This window comes from Vitis vinifera, chromosome 13, assembly GCF_030704535.1.
Source record: "Vitis vinifera cultivar Pinot Noir 40024 chromosome 13, ASM3070453v1".
NCBI classification, from domain to species: domain Eukaryota; kingdom Viridiplantae; phylum Streptophyta; class Magnoliopsida; order Vitales; family Vitaceae; genus Vitis; species Vitis vinifera.
Genome location: NC_081817.1, coordinates 16,942,479 through 16,959,217, shown reverse-complemented (window position 1 = coordinate 16,959,217; position 16,739 = coordinate 16,942,479). Strand labels below are relative to the sequence as shown.

Below are 16,739 nucleotides of genomic sequence, written 5' to 3'. Positions count from 1 at the left end.
TTCCAAATTTGTGGGTCATTAGTTAGATGAGTAATTTCATGACCTCAATTATTTTAGAAAGTTACCCAACAAGCATTTGTCTTAATTCTTTTAATTAAACGTTTGATGGCTTGATCTTAATGAATACTCATGGTGTTAATGATTAGATTTTATTGGAGGGGTAATCGTTACTATGTAGACACATACGTTTTATCAAATATTCGATGATTAATTTCAATTTCAATTTCAATTATGAATGATTTGGATTTATGACTATTGATCCCTTCCTTGATTATTATTTTCTGAAATAATGTTGGTAAAACAATTTATTGGTTAATTATTTTGTAAGTCTTGGTTCCATTCATTAGGGTTTGATAGTTGATTGGGATTGTTCCATTTTATTTTTGGTTTTACCTTAATGGTATCATTCCAGATATATGAATGTTAGAGACATATCACGATATTTAGACTATATTTGGTTTCAAAAAATTTGAGGAAAAATGTAAGTGAAAGAACAACATAAGGAGGAAAATAAAAAATAAATAAATAAATAAATAAAAATTTTAAGTCAATAAATTATTTTTATATATTTTTTAAAATTCATTTTACTTATTTTTTTTTAATTATATAAAGATTAAATGATTTTAAAATACATAAATTTTTTATTAATTTTAATTATATTTGATTTTTTTTTTTTTTTGTTATGAAACCAAATAGAAGAAAACCATTTTTCTTAATATTTTTTTTACTTTCTGTAACCAAGTATAACCTTTAAATATTTAATTTGGAATTTTGATAACAATATAATAATTTTTTATTAAAAAAATACGATAAAGTTGAAGGAATTCTAATAGGACGTTGTCTTTTGAAAATATTTTTTAAAATAATTATATTTCTTTCAAAATCCCCGCCTAACTTAGCCTACCAAACATATCTTAAAACTAAAAATTTCAAATTCTTTGTATGTCTTTTCAAAAAGTAAACCAATCATACCTTAAAGTGAGTAGAAATTAGTAAAAATATGGAAAGTTTGAGGGAAAATACAAGAAAAAGAAAATAAATAGGAAAAGTAAAAGGAAAGAAAAATTAAAATAAAATAAAAATAGATTTGAAATAAATAAATTATTTTAAAATTATTTATTTACTTATTTAACTCTTTTGTATAAAAATTAAATAATTTAAAAATATATAAATCTTTTAATAATTTTAATTATATTTAACTTTCTTTTGTATTTTTTTATAAGAAAACCAAAAAAATTATTTTTCTTTCCCTAATATTTTCGGGAATATATATAGCCGTGTAAAAAGTATACAGATTTTCGTCATCAAAGACTAGGTTGAAAGTCAGTGTACATGTCCATGTTTTTCATACTTTTGGACTAAAAGAGATTCTTACAAGGGGAATGTCCTTCTAACCTCAAAATCCCCACACGTTTGCCCTTGAAACCTGAAATTAAGTACACATATACAATCCAAATTTACTTTTGGACGTGAACTAAAAGGTTATCAACTCCTAATTTTCATCTTTCCACTTTATATGTATTGCCTTTACTTCAAAAAAAAGAAATCAAAAAGAGGTTTCAACGCGTGAAGGAGACCTGACCTGACCAGCGCTGTGGTCAAAATTTTGGGCCAGTTGGCCTTGGACTAACTCCAGGCAGCCTAGTTTCAATCTCATAGGAGTTGAAACTATCTTATGGTCCTCAAAATTGAATTTTCCCCCTTTTTTTTTTGAAAGACAAAATGGCCATGGTTCATGCCTCACTGAATGCACAATAATCATGATTATATGGTCAGGTCATTTTATAATTAAATTTGATTACAGGGAGGGAGCTTCATCTGATGCTGCCGACATATGTGGGTGGGGGAGGAGACAGACAGGCAGGACAATATATGGTGTCATGTTTGCCGCATTCTTGTGGGAGCTGGCTGGCTCACTGTATTGGGACATTTGTAAAGCAAGTAAATCACATAGAAGTTGGAGAGATGGATGAAGATTTCACCCACTTTAATTTTTCAGATCTAGAGAGAGAGATGAAAGAAGTGTTCCACCAAGCCAATTATTAAAGAAAGCCAAGAGAAGAGGCCAGGCCACAGTCACAGCTATTCTGAGAGCTTGCCAGACTCTACTAAGCCTAGGCTCTTTCCTTCCATTTTTCTCCTCCCTGGGTATCATCTTTGAAAATTTCCTCCATGCCAAACAAGGGGATCACTTTCAATTTTCAGAAATAGCCCAAAAGGGTCTCATCTCTGGTCGCAAATTATTTGACACTCAGCGTCCTTTTTCAAAGTCCCAACAGTTAGATTGTATAAAATTGACTGTAAACTAATTTTCATTTCTTTCAAAACAAACAAGTCATCATGGAAAAAGAGGGTGAAGATGATTCGAAGTAGATGGGGCACATGCTTCTCGTGGGAACAGTATGTGCCAGCTTTTTGATTGAAGATAAGCCACCCATCTCCCATATCAACTTTTCCATGACCTGGTCTACCACTTGGAAAAAGTATCTCTTTCACCATCAAATGCTCATAATAGTGTAAATGGACAAGTGGTTAGGCGCATGGAGCATGAGACCATGGATGGGCATTGTCCTTTTCTATTTCATCTCCCACTACTCATGATTCATATGATAATTTCAGGATAAATAAATGGAAGAGACAATTATAAAGTGGAGGTGGATTAGAAACAACCACATATATAGATTATAAATGTATGTGTATATATAATATAACTACATGCCCATACCAATTTTTGCAACACCAAAACGCCTAACATTTCAACAGCAGTAGTGAGTAATGGGGTTGGGGTCCTTCCCAGTTATTTATTGACCCTTCTTCAGTACTGCAATGAAAGCAACCTACACAACCTAGACTTGGAAGATTAAAAGAAGAGTGGCAGAAGAGAAACCCAAGTTCATAAAGTCCCTTAACAACGCCTACTACAACAAAAATATTAACTAAAATTCAGAAGGAACAACACTTCACCCCGTGCCCAGCAGACACTAAAGGCAAAGATGATCTTCCTCCCAGAATATACAGCTTTATCCCATTCCTTCCACCAGAGGCCCCCTCTCCCCAACTTCCGCAGATAGCTCTAAGATGGGATGCCTGTTTGTGTTTTCAAAGGTACCACATGGATACATCCTGCTTTGGCAGTGGGTCCACCGTATAATCTACTGCTGCCAAGTTGAATGGAGACCCAAATCTAAAGTCAGCAATGTTGTCATTTGGGTTGGTGTCAAATGGAGAATCAAATGCTTTACACTGATCAAACTGGATCTCACTTGACGAGAAAACAGAATGATTTAAGGGCATGTTTGTTTCTTCAGTGATGTTGCCACCCATCATAACCCCCTGATTGAAGAAGTTATCATCTAGCTGAAGTTGAAACTTCTGCTGCTGCTGCTGCTGCTGCGGCTGATTTTGATCTTCCATAACATTAAGGTTCCCAGGATTCAAGCTCTTGTTTCGCTGGAGATTTGTGTCATAGAATGACATTAGGTCAGAAATCATTTTTTGCCCATCTTCTGGAAGTCCAAGTCCTGAAACATTGAAAGCAGGAGACTGGTTCACTGGTGGAGCTGCTGCCTTGGGTTGAGCAAAGGGTAGAGAGAAGGCTGCTGGTTTCTCATTGTTAATTTGGAAATTCGACATTCCAAACCCTTGTGAAGAATTACTCCTGTATAGACAATTCATCTGATGATTGTTTCTGGATGCCCTGTCGAGAAACGCAAGACGGTAATTGTTGTAGGGGCATTGAGTGTATTCACAGGTATACATTTTCTGATCCATCATTATATGCGGCTCATCAGGTGGCTGCTTCCTCTTCTGGATGAAATCTGAGTTGGTCTCTACAAGCTCTCCCTTGATCGAAGGAGCCAGTGGTGGCACCATAAGCCTATCTCTGGCTCCTACGCCTAAATTGAAGAGATTGACATCACGGGGCTTGCACTCCTCCACTTCAATGTTGGCCTCATCTTCCACACCCTCAACATCATAATCACTGGTGTCACTGATGACAAAAGATCCACTCCCACCAGCCAAAGGCACAGGTGGGCAGCTGTCAGGATACAGTTTTCGGGACAACGCCTCTTCCTGGTTGATAATGGCCAGCCAAGTGGCACTCTCTTTGGCAGTCATCTTATCCTGCAAGCATTTAGACTGACGAACAAGCTTGCGGATCTTAGCAATGTCAGGGGACATGTGCTTGATCACTGCAGTGAGAACACTGACCTTCCAAGCCTTCTTTAGATCATGAGGCTTCTTGTATGGGGGAGGACCCTGATCTTTGGGCAATCCCAATTGAGGCCACCATTCTTCATTCCCAGTAGGCCACCAAGGTGGTGCAATACCCTTCTCCAATGGGAACCGCCTCTGAGGTGGGTCGCAGTGCTGCATCAAAGCTGACAAAAGTGATCCAAGTGTGGTGTCTTGTAGCTCCTGCAGGGTATGGGGGGTGGATGCCATTGTATTGCAGTCCTCATTCTTTCCAGGAATTGAATGATCAGCCTGGTATTTCGCAATCGCAGCAGGGCCATTCCGATCAAACCTCACCTTCTCCTTCCACCATGCCCGGAGATTGTCAGATGCTCCGCTCACTGGTTTCCCCTTCTCGGGAATGATACCATAGACAAAACCCTGAGCTTTACAAACTTCCATCATTTTCAGCATGTATTTCAGTATCCCATCCTGTGCTCGGGACATCTTCTTCCTTCGAGCTTGCTCCTGGGACTGGCGCTGCTTAGCATTGTCCACTCCCTCCTTACCCTTGTTTTGTTCTTTAAGCCGCCTCAGCAGCATGCGATCCCTCCACATCCTCCTCTCAAGCTCATCAACATCCATCTCCTCATCAGAATAATCCTCCTCCACAGTTGCCTCTGGTTCATTTTCAGGAGCCACCTCTCCTTCCCCTGGTGGAGCCGATAGAAAATCAAGATTACCACAGAAACCCATTTCTTCAAAAATTCCCATTCCACGCAGCACCCAAAGAAATCAAACCCGATCTTAATTGAACACAGTCCAAATCAGTTCTGGTTTCTAATCAATCTCTGCTCTTCACAAGCAATTCCACCTGAAGATCACCAACAAACTGATTGCACGCTAAGATGTATGAACCTGAAGAATTTGACCAAATTGTATTCTGTCCTGCAAAATTAACTCCACCGCCATCCAAACCAAATTTATCAATTTCTTCACATACCTTGGGCTAAATTTCAACAACATAACACAGATCTACAAAAAGGTAGAAAATCCCCTACAACCAATTAATTAAACAAACAATCGTCCACAACAAACATACATGGCAAAAAAATTCAATAAGTTAAAAAGTAGAAAGATGAAGAAATAACAGGAAATGAACAACCTTCTCATACCACAAAAGAAAACTCTATTCCTCTATCCAATCAGAGCATTTGATCGCCAAACTTAGTATTAGTACTTTAAAATATCAAAAACATAATCATATGTGGATCAAGAATTTGTTTGGTTGCTAAGAAACAAATATGAATATATTATCTGTTTAAAAATAAATAAATAATATCAGGTAAATTAAGGAAAAACAAATCATCAAACTTGGAGAAAATTCATGCAAAATACAAGCAAGGACAAAGTTATTCCATCCCAGGAAAATCCTCCAAACAGAGTGGAGACTATCAGAATCAGATCTACCTAAACTCAGATCCATCACAACGCCCGGGTTCCTCTCCCTGAAACGACGTGCTACCAGGCGTGATCAGATCCGACACAAACTTCCTAGCATGTTCTATATTTCTGAAGCTATCATAAAATCACCAAAATTCCAGACTCTCAATTCCAAACAAAAAGCAAATAAATAAATAGAGAAAAATTAAGACATCTCCAAACTCCAAAGCGATCACTTGACTCAATCAAATTCTCATTCAATTAATCAAACTAAATTAAATACCAATAAAATCCAAGCGTCACCTTAAAAAAAGACATGAAAATGTTTCAAAAAGAAAAAAAAAATTATAGGTGCACAGAAAAGACAAGCAAATCTAGAATATGATGGTACCAGCTCTTTTAGGTCTTGGTTTCCGCCATGAAAGCGCTGCGCTTCAGCCTCTGGCAGCTCTGCTGAGGTAGAAGGAAGATAGAAAAGAGAGAGAAGAAGAAGAAGAGGGTCTTCTGAGTTCTTTTTTCTTCTTTCTATTATTAGAGGAGTAGGAGATAAGAGAGCGAAGGATCAGTAACTTTTTCAGGGGTTATTTGACCATGGTTAAGTCAATTTAACCGCGGTTAAGCCGTGGGCTGGCGTTAGGTTATTGAAGACAATGAGGAGTTTACTTTTATGTGGGGTGGGGGTGGGGGGGGGGGGGGGGGGGGGCGGAATCTCTTGCATCTAGCCACTCACACCAAAAGGTTAGGCCCACTAAAATACAATCACATGAGAGTCAAACGGCGGTGATGCCAACAGTAGGTAAGATGTCATTTCTGAGTCAAACCCAAAATGATTCGCTTCGTGTTAGAACGTGCCACCGACACGTGTCCTCATTGAAATGCCAGGTGTCTCAGCGTTTCGTACTCTAGACTTCCTTCAACATCGGGACGGCGTCCGAACGTGCATCTGTGCTAAGAGCACCTAGCTTCGTGGAAGGACGTCAATTCCTAATAAATCTAATGACATGAACTTACCGAAATAACCTTGATGACTTCATATATTTACCATCTTGTCATGTCCATCCACGTCCTGACCTGACCGCCATACTACATAAATAAATGCATAATTGTATAATCAAAATTTTCTTTGGTTCACAGGTGGGCCGACCTGTGAGGGTTGGGGCACATTGAGTCTGTTACCAAACAGTTGACAACCTTAATAATAATTTAAAATTATTTTGGCAGTTAATAAAAACTAAAATAAATTTTAGTATCATAACCAACACCTGTATTCCTTTAATGTCAATGCATGAATCAAGACTAAGTTGTTATTCCCTTTTTTATTTAAGATTTAAAATAGTTATAAAATAATATAAATTTGGTATAAGGTTTTTTTAAGAAGCAATTATAGATCTTTAAATAAATCTTCCTAAAGTTGTGAAAGAATATTTAAAGAAAGATTAAAATAATACCTAAAAATGAGTACGGGTCTTAAATTTGATGTACAGTAATGTAATTTCCCAATATGTGAAATTATTTTGCCTTTAATTAGACAAAATTAATTACTTTTTTTGGCTTTAGTTCAAAGTAAGAACAATTTTGTTAAATATTTATCAAAAAATAATTAAAATAAAATATAAATTGCTTTTGTGAGTTCCAACAAAATGAGGAATAAAATCAAGTGTTTAATTGGTAATAAATTTTGAAGGATTTCAAGGATAGTATTATTTGAAAAAACAAATTCTAGAAGTCAATAAAAATACTAATTATACTACTATTTTTATCAAAAAAATTTATCATTTTGTCAACTATGAACAATAAGAAAGGAAAATTGTATTTTCATATACTTATATAGAAAAAAAAACTATAAATTAAGAAATCGAGTTTATAAAATATAAATGTCAAACAGCTATCTAAAAATAATTATTATTTTACATTTTTTTTTTGTTAAATATATTGTCTTTGACCATTCAACTGCTTCCTTTAATCATTCTAAATATTACATTTATTTGGTAAATACATGAAACTTGAATTAATCTTAAAGGATTTTTATTTTATAATTATTTTATAAGAGTGCGTGAAAACTACTTTTTTTTTTTTTCAAATATGATTAATATATATTAAATAAAAAGTTTTTTATATTCTAATTAGTATTGTCACCTACTAAAATAGATATTGTAATTATTATTTTATTTTTAATATATATAATAATTTTTTATTACATGAAATTATGGTAAGGAAGAGATCAAAGGGTAGGAAGGATAATTGGGTGAGAGTTGATGGAAGGTATGATTCGTTTGTAATTAAATATTTAATAATAATTCATAATGAATGAAGGGGGGAGAGATTCCTTCCAATTGGGCAAGGCATCTTAAGGTGCAATTTCTAGAAACAAATTTGTGTTGTCATTAAACTCACCTATACCAATTTGTTCTCATGTCAAAGTGTAATGCATTAGGGCACAGGATTTTATTTATTTATTTATTTTCCAAGTTTATGCCCATATCATGGTATCGTATAAGAAAGTGAGAGCATGGACCGCCCCTTCATTTAAGAAATTGAGGATGCTGACAACTCTTCAAATTATTGTTTGGACCCTTTTGATTTTGCTTCTAATTAGCCACCCAGTTGATGTTTTTTTCTTTCTCTTTTTTAGGGACCATATCTTATTGATCTTGCACTTTACATTTCTACACTGATTTTTGGGTCAAAAGTTGTCATTGATTTATTGACAAATTTAATTTTAGTGTGACATTTTTCATGTGCCCATGTCATATTAGAATGAGAATTTATTCCATATATATCTTTGAGATTGTGTCACAAACAAATCCCTCTCATATTCCCATTCCAATGTTTGTGAAAATTTGTTCATGCCCCTAAAATGTCACTTACAAAGATCATATATATTTGTGAATAAAAAATTCGTATCGTTTTTTCTCAATATACATATCATACTCGTGTTATTTAATTTCCTTTTCCTTTTTATCACTTTCATTCCTAAATGATGACAATGGGATAAAAACAATCTTCCTCTGTATATTTGTGGACCATCACAATCCACTCGAAATATATCAATACAATTCCAACCCAAGCTCTAACCTTAATTAAAAATCTGCAATTATTTTTGTGATTTTTTATTAAATTAAAATAAATAAAATTTTGAATACATGAGTTAATTTTTGTAAGATTTTATATTTTGATAAGGAATAAACTTAATTTTTTATTATGTTAAAAAGGAGAAAAATAAAAATAAAATAAAATTCTATTTATATACATAGGAACACAATATTTAATCTTAACTCAATTCAAATAATATTTTTTTCAAATTCGGTCTAAACCCATTTATATATATACCAAAGTAGCACTACCAAACCCTTAAAAATATCCTTATATCTAAATTTAGAAAAAAAAAAAATCATATTTTGTTTTGAAATAAATTCCTAGAATTTAATAAATATTAAAATTTCATTCTACTTTTAAATGCCCATTTCTAGTTATTATGTAAAATATGTAATAGTTTTGAAGAAATTTCCAAATAATTTTTAAGATAACCTCAATCATCTTCATTGTCCATGAAACAAAGAATGGTTTATTTGGTAGGTTAGCATATATATTCAAGTTTATAAGGTAAATTTCTTCTTGGTGAGGTGAATTAGTAGGAAGCTAATAAAAATTTACATAATAGTCTCTTAATAACATTTAGAAAAATTTCATTAATTATAGATAAAATAAAAAATTAATTGCTAATCTCAATCATTTTTATTGTCAAATAACTGAAGATTGTTCTAATTTCTAAACTGAAACAAATTAAAAAATTTCAAGTTTATCAAGCGTGATAATAGATTGTAAGGCTAATTTCATTCATTTTATTTGAGGTTTTAGTTAGATGCACCTAACTTCTGTTGGTTTAAAATTTCATCAAATACATTCTCTATCATTTTCATTTTTAATTTTCACTCACATTCTCTCTTACTCAAATAAATGAATCATTTAATGAAATTTCAAATTTACGAAAGTTAAATGTATTTAGTCAAAACCCGATATGTGAATGAATTAACCTTAAATTGTATATATTAAACGAAGACATTTTATATGCAAAAATAAGATTTTAAGTAAATTATAATATAACTTATGTTTTTCCTTTATTTCTTAATTTAGCCCATAAATTGTTTTTTAAGTGCATTTATAACCTTAAATTATTATGTTTTTTTATTTGTTTACATATATTTTAAGTTTACTACTCTTCTACTATTTTTTTTCCACTTTTAGATTTCCTTTCCTAAAAAGATTATGAAAAATTACAAATTTCAAATTTAAAGTTAAAATCTTTTATTTATTTATTTATTTCTAATGTTTTGTACCAAAAGTATCATTCTCACCTAATTTAAAAACCCACCCACATTGCTAAATGCACCTGTTTTTATTTTATTTTTTCATTTTGACCTTTTATAGAAAAAAAATTAAATTTTGAATGTTTCAAATGATTTTTAAAATTTTATTTTATTGTTGTTAAAAATGAATAATTATATTTTATAAAATTTAATAATAAAATAAATATTTTTAAAATAAAAATAAAATTTGATTTATTTAAAAATAAATATTAAAATATAAGGAATAAATAAAAAACAAATGGATTTCAAATCCCTATATTTTGCACACAAGTATACTTTATTTTCTCAATAGAAAAACAAATTTTAAATAAAAAGAAATGTGGTGTTTGTATAAAAAAAGTCAAAATCGCTTATTCTATAGAGTTAAAAGTAACTTATTAATATAAACTAATATAACGAAATTGAACCTATTAATAATAACCAAATATTTTAATTTTTTTATTTAATGAAAAAACAAACATTACCTTAGTGTATTTGATTTTTTAATGAGTAAAATAATTTTTAAAAATAATTTGAAATAAAAAAGTTAGTCTAATTACTAAGAATTTTCTAGATCAAATTTGTTCATGATATCCTGTTAATAATTTAAAAGTAAATGTGTACTTATAATAAAAATAATTAATTTATTAACATTTTTATAAAAATAAAAATTGAATTGTATTATTTATCATTCATTTTAAATAAAGTATTATTAATCATTATCATTTTCAAAATATTAATATTTATTTATTTTTAGAAAATACCATTTATGGCTTTACAAAAATAACATTTTATTATTTTTGTGAAAATATTATCATTTTCAATTAAAAAAAATATAAATCAATTTTAAAGTAAAAAGGGCATTTATGGAACAAAAACAATTTACTATTTAAGGGTATGTAGGATGAATTATTTTTAAAATAAGGTACTTTTAAAATGGTCCTAAAAGCATAATAATTGTTATAAATAGAAGCATATTGCAAGTTGGAAGTCATGTTTAAATAGGATGAGGATTAGAAAGCCATCCCCCACAAAATGGAACAAAATTTAGGTGATGTGATTGAGAGTAGCAGAAATATTTGAAGTATTTTGAAGAAGAATATTTCTAGAGCATCTTCTACAATCAAAACCTTTCTACCAGTCCAAAAGCCAGTCAATTGGCACCTTCTACATATTTGACCGCCCACACACCTCTCTCTCTCTCTCTCTGTCTGCACCGACCTAATTTTTTTCAAGATATTTTATTATATACTTTGGTTTACTAAGCCTCATATTTATTCAAGGCTTCTAGATTTTTCAAACACTCTCGAAAGCATGATTGTTTACCAAATTCCTTTGGTGCCAAAATTTCGTGGTTGTCACATTACTTTCAACAAAGTAATTATATGTACTTATTTTATGCTTTTAAAGTTGATTATTCCCCTTAATTTTAGTTTTGGCCGGAGATGATGATTCAACCAAACCAAAGTACATCCAAATTTTTCATGATGGGTCAAATATATGTCATGATCCCATTTCTTTCATTACCTTCCACAACTTACTCTCTTTGAAACAAAAGTATTTTCTTCTTCAAATTTATTCAAAGTTATGCATTGGATATGAAAGTCTTAGGTTTTGCCAAACTTAGGCTCAAAAGCTTGAGATGCCTTTACTAAAATTTCCATTTTTCATTTATTTCTCACGTTTCTCGTTACTTCAATTTATACCTTAAACTTCCTATTAACTTAAGAATATTTTCGTATGATAAAATTACCGACTTAGCTAAACGGTCAAAAGAGTATATATATATATATATATGATTTGAGGAAAATGAATTTTATTATGCCCCGAAAACGTTTGATGTATGTAGGGACATGAAAATCCTTTGTCACGGGACAAAATCAAAACAATGATACTCTACTTCCATACAACATCTGCCATAATATCATAATGGGATCCACCATAGTACAACACAATATATGTGATTAGATTACCATTATCATCACACTATAGAAGGGGCCTTTTCTAGAAGGGACAACCACCACCTACAAAATACGACCATGTTGCTCGCAATATGTGATTCATTATAAAAGACAACCTTTGCATTAACCGGATAATGGTTATGACCAAAACTTTAAAATGTTATTTCATAGTTATTGCATTACAATCAAAGCATTAAAGATAAATATAATAAAAATCATTTAGGGACAAATGTGTAATTGATGTCTCCTTTTATTACCTTTTCGTAATTGATATACCAAAAGATGACTACAAAAGAATGCCCCTAATTTCAAATAAGGTTTATGTAAATAATTTTATTTTTTATTTGTTATCTTTTACTTCTTTTCATGGCTAACTTGATTTTTTGTTTCTTTGATCTGCAATAGAAAAGTGACATCTAATTTAAACTTGTGTGAAGGAGAATGTTATAATCCATTTAAAGAACTCATAAAAAAAAAAAAAAAAAAAAAGGAAAGAAAGAACGAAAGCCTAACTTAAGGGGGTGTTTGGTACGTCAGAATAGGGAATGAAAATGAATATTTTGTTTCTATTCCTATTTTTCAGTGGATAGAAATGAATTTGATGATTCCATTTCTAGCGTTTGGATGAACTTATGAATGCAAGATTTGAATGATTATTTGTTTCCATTCCAATGTTTGATAATAATAGGAATGAAAATGAAAAAGAAATAAATTTGCAATAATATCATTCCATATAATTTAAAATAATTTTTTTTATTTTAAAAAATAAAATTTGAGAGTTTTTTTTGTTATTAAGTAATAAGACTAGAATATATATATATACTCAATAAATAAAAAATTAACTATAAAAAATCATATAACCCTAATGTACAAATATTCAATTATCATTTTTATTAAAAATTTGAATAATTTGTCATGTTTAAGTAGTTATAAAATTATATTTTACCAAAAAAAAATTATTATTATTATAATATTTAAATTCTCAAAGCTAGCAAATGTTTTTCCTATTTCCAAAAAAGGAAATAGAAGAATTCAAATTTCATTCAAAATCCTAGAAATTAGAAATTGAATTTTTTTTTTCTAAATGTCGTGGATTGATTGATTCAGATTGAGAGAATCACTTGTTGCATAGAAGTGGATGATGGATGAGTCTCTAGCTTTGCAAAGAAGATAAACATCGGGTTTAAAAAATGAGATAAGATGGTAAAATAGTAAATTTAGGTTATTTTATATCATCAAATGAGTTTAATAAATCAAATCCGACTTATAAGTTAAATTTGATTTATGTCTGAATAATTTTTTATTCCATTTTTGTCTTCTTAACATTTATCTAAACGTAGGAATAAGAGAGAAAAGAAATGAGATGTTTATTCTCATTCCCTATTTCCGTGTACCAAACACCCCTTAAAGATAATATTATTATAAAATGAAGGAAGTGGCTTATATCCACTGATATAAATAGGAATGAGAGTGAGACATGCCCTTACGGGATACCGGTCTTGCCTCATCCTACCTTGTGTTAATAAGATGTGTTACAACATTGCTTTGAATTTTATTTATTTATTTATTTATTTTAACATTTGTAAAATGAAATACAACTTTTCCTAAGAATAAATTACATTTATTCTTGTATAATAAGTTTTTTAAAAAAAATTAAAATTATTGGAAATTTCCCACTCATTCGATCCGCTATTTTATTATTTTTTACCCTTAAAAAAAAGTCGATACAAGGATGGATGGCAGATATTTGTGAAGAAGTTGATTTTTCTTGGCACTCAACCCTTGAAGGAGGGCAGTGAACCACGTTTACACGTCTCATATTCAATCCACACAAGCTAACTTCCAAAAGTCAATTTTTTTAGGACTCCTATGATGGTCCTTAGGGGGCGACTAAGGGCCACTCAAATTTATATAACTTTAAGGCCGCATAGGACGGGGGCTGGCAGTCCTAACCTTCAACTTTATTCTTTATGCCTACCTTATCCCTCTTCTTAAATTACAAGGGATGGGATCAAGAATCCCTATTAAAAATATATATGGTACACCAAATATTTTTTGAGGTTACGTTTGATTATTAAAATTAATAAATTATTTTTATATCTTATTTCAAGTTTATTTAATTTATTTAATTCTTTTATATAAAAATTAAGTAATTTAAAATTATATAATTTTTTTTACGAATTTTAATTATATTTTATTTTGTTTTTTTGTAATAAAATCAATATATGAAAGTTTCATTTTCTTTAATATTTTTTGGAAAATGAATATAGAAAATAATAATAATAATAATTAATATATTTTTATTAATAAGTTTGATTAAAAATTACATATGATTCAATATTTGTTTAGATACACTTTTCATTTTTTTGTTTAGAGAATTAAAAAATAGTAATAAATTGTATATAAAAATAGAATCTTTTAATATATTTATTTCATATTTTTTAAATTTATTTAAAAATTTATAATTTTTAATATAAACTTTTAAAAATTCATATAAAAATAGTCATTATCTATAAATCTTTTTAATTAATTTTTAAAAATAACTTTTTCCTTTATAAGAACGTGTTTCAAATATTAAAATCCAACTCAATTATTTTCCACGTATAAAAACCATGAGTGTTCCCTACAACCACAAGTGAATTATTCACATGGCATCATACTATTATTATTTTGTACTTGTTCAATCAAAAGTCAAAACACGCAGCTACTAGGGTAATAAGTAGGCAAAAAGAAGGGTAGTTTCGTCATTTGAGGAGTACATATGCCTTGCCCAATTGAGCAGCAGCCTTTTGTTTGATTTATGATTTTTTAATAAAACAAAATGGAGAGGAAGAAGTGGATAGACTCAAAACGACGCGTTTCGAGGGGTGGGGGGGACAGCCGCCGCATGGGGACCATGTGGGTGGTGTAGGAAAGAGGCCACGCGAAAATGGGGGCGGAGCCCACCAATTTGTCGCGAGGGTGGAGAGTGGTGGACGCGTCACTTCAAGAACAAACAAAGGAGATGACTCCCCCTCAACGCTTATCCTCATTTCACCATGACTCTTTTCTCTGTTTTCCACCTTTTTATTTTTATTTTTATTTTTATTTATTTATTTATTTTTAATATTTCTGAATAATCATAGCTTTCCCTGTAGAATGGTGCATGGCACTTTCACATGTCGCATATCTGTCTCTGTCTATGCTTTATTTTATCTCTTTTGCTTTTATCCATTGTTGGTTAACTTTCTTAACATATATTGATATTTTTATTATTTTTTTTGGAATTATTAAAAATAAAAAATAAAAAATATTTAATTTATTTTTCTATTTCCTTCTTTCATAGTTTTTGTTGTTATTATCCTCATATAATATATATTTTAAGTTAAGTTGGGGGTTTAAATACTATAAAAGAGCTTTGATTTCTAAGCATGTATATATATGTATATATATATATATTAGATAATTGGGTTGCGGTCTTCATTTTCTCTTTGATCACTAGTCTAATTTGGTCAATCTGAATGGGAAATAGCTGTGGATGACCCTTTACCCATTAGCAGAGGGCAAAGAACAGTTAGGGTGAAATATATTATGTTCCTTTATTCTTGAGTTGACAAGGTTGAACCATGTTGATCATTGAGCATGTGATTCTTTTGGTGCTGCTTGCATCAAGGATGATTGAAGTATTCTTCAGTGCACCTACTCTAAATAAGTGAAAGGAGGAAAGGGAGAAGATTTTTGGTGGAATTTCCGAAGTGGGCCTTCCCAAGAAGATTGCCCTACTTCATAGAGACCACCTCCCATCTATACAGGAGTAAGGGCATGTTTGAGCTAGTTATAGTCAAGGTTATTGGGACCTAACCATACTTGGAAACAAAATTAGGTGCATTGTAGAATATAGATTTATTCTGTGTTTGGGGTGAGCACTACCATTTGAATCATGTTCTTTGCTAAATAGCCATTTTGATGGTATTGTCTATTTCCTCTTTTATTGGTTTGATTTTGTTAAGTTGGACTAGAAATATGTGTTGATAACCCTTTAGTAGGTTGAATAAAAGTTATGATCATAAGGATGTATGGTCCGATGGATGATCTTCTTCTATCTCACTGTAAAGAGTCAACTATAGTCTAATACTTTATGTATATTACAAGGAGACATTAAGTGTTTGAGTCTGCGACCTACTATCCACTATTCATAGTCTCCCCATAAATTGGTGTCCATAATATAACAAAGTGAAAGTTATCAACCTATCAATATTACCTTAACCATTTTTAAGTTACAAATAGCATGTGTCAACTTTCACTTAAGGAATTACTGTGATGCCACAGTTTTCATGATCATATATTCTTAGGATTACTCAAGGGGACACATTGTTTCAAAAACTATGAGATATTATAGTATTTTCATTGAAAATACCTATTACTATTAGCTTTCATCAATAATGATTCAATTTATAAGAAATATATAATCATTTTAAGATCTCTTACTCATCGGTCAAAGTCACTACTAACATTGACACAAACTCAATATTCTCTTAAGGTTGAGAGACAATACAACATAACAACTTGGTGAAGTCATGACTACTTGATTACTTTATGACTCATACGTTACTAGTACACCCATCATAGGAACCCATTTTTGATAGCCAAGAGCATCCATCCCTCAAATTAGCAGGTAGTATGCTACAACTTCAAATTGATTGTCTAAATCTACAAACTGATTATAAACAAATATTTACTTGTAAGGAACTCATGACTTGGATTTTTTATGCGACTCATAATGCATGCAAGTCATGTACAATAAAAGAGATGCTAGACAAGAATATTCATAAAA

General features: G+C 30.9%; 1 protein-coding gene across 3 annotated transcripts; it reads right to left on the bottom strand.

Moving 5' to 3' along the window:
• Positions 1 to 2,659: 2,659 nt before the first annotated feature.
• On the bottom strand, positions 2,660 to 6,254 carry LOC100250496 (ETHYLENE INSENSITIVE 3-like 1 protein). 3 transcript variants are annotated; one of them, XM_010660723.3, is made up of 2 exons: positions 6,011 to 6,254; positions 2,660 to 5,136 (listed from the first exon to the last, which is right to left on the bottom strand). In XM_010660723.3, the coding sequence occupies exon 2, from the start codon at positions 4,948 to 4,950 to the stop codon at positions 3,100 to 3,102; it is 1,851 nt and encodes a 616-aa protein (XP_010659025.1). In that variant the 5' UTR covers positions 4,951 to 5,136; positions 6,011 to 6,254; the 3' UTR covers positions 2,660 to 3,099. The 3 variants fall into 3 exon arrangements, with proteins under 3 accessions (XP_010659025.1, XP_002276380.1, XP_059598176.1); XM_002276344.4 differs by having other exon boundaries at positions 2,660 to 5,124; XM_059742193.1 differs by having other exon boundaries at positions 2,660 to 5,211; positions 6,011 to 6,252.
• Between the last annotated feature and the right edge of the window lie 10,485 nt (positions 6,255 to 16,739).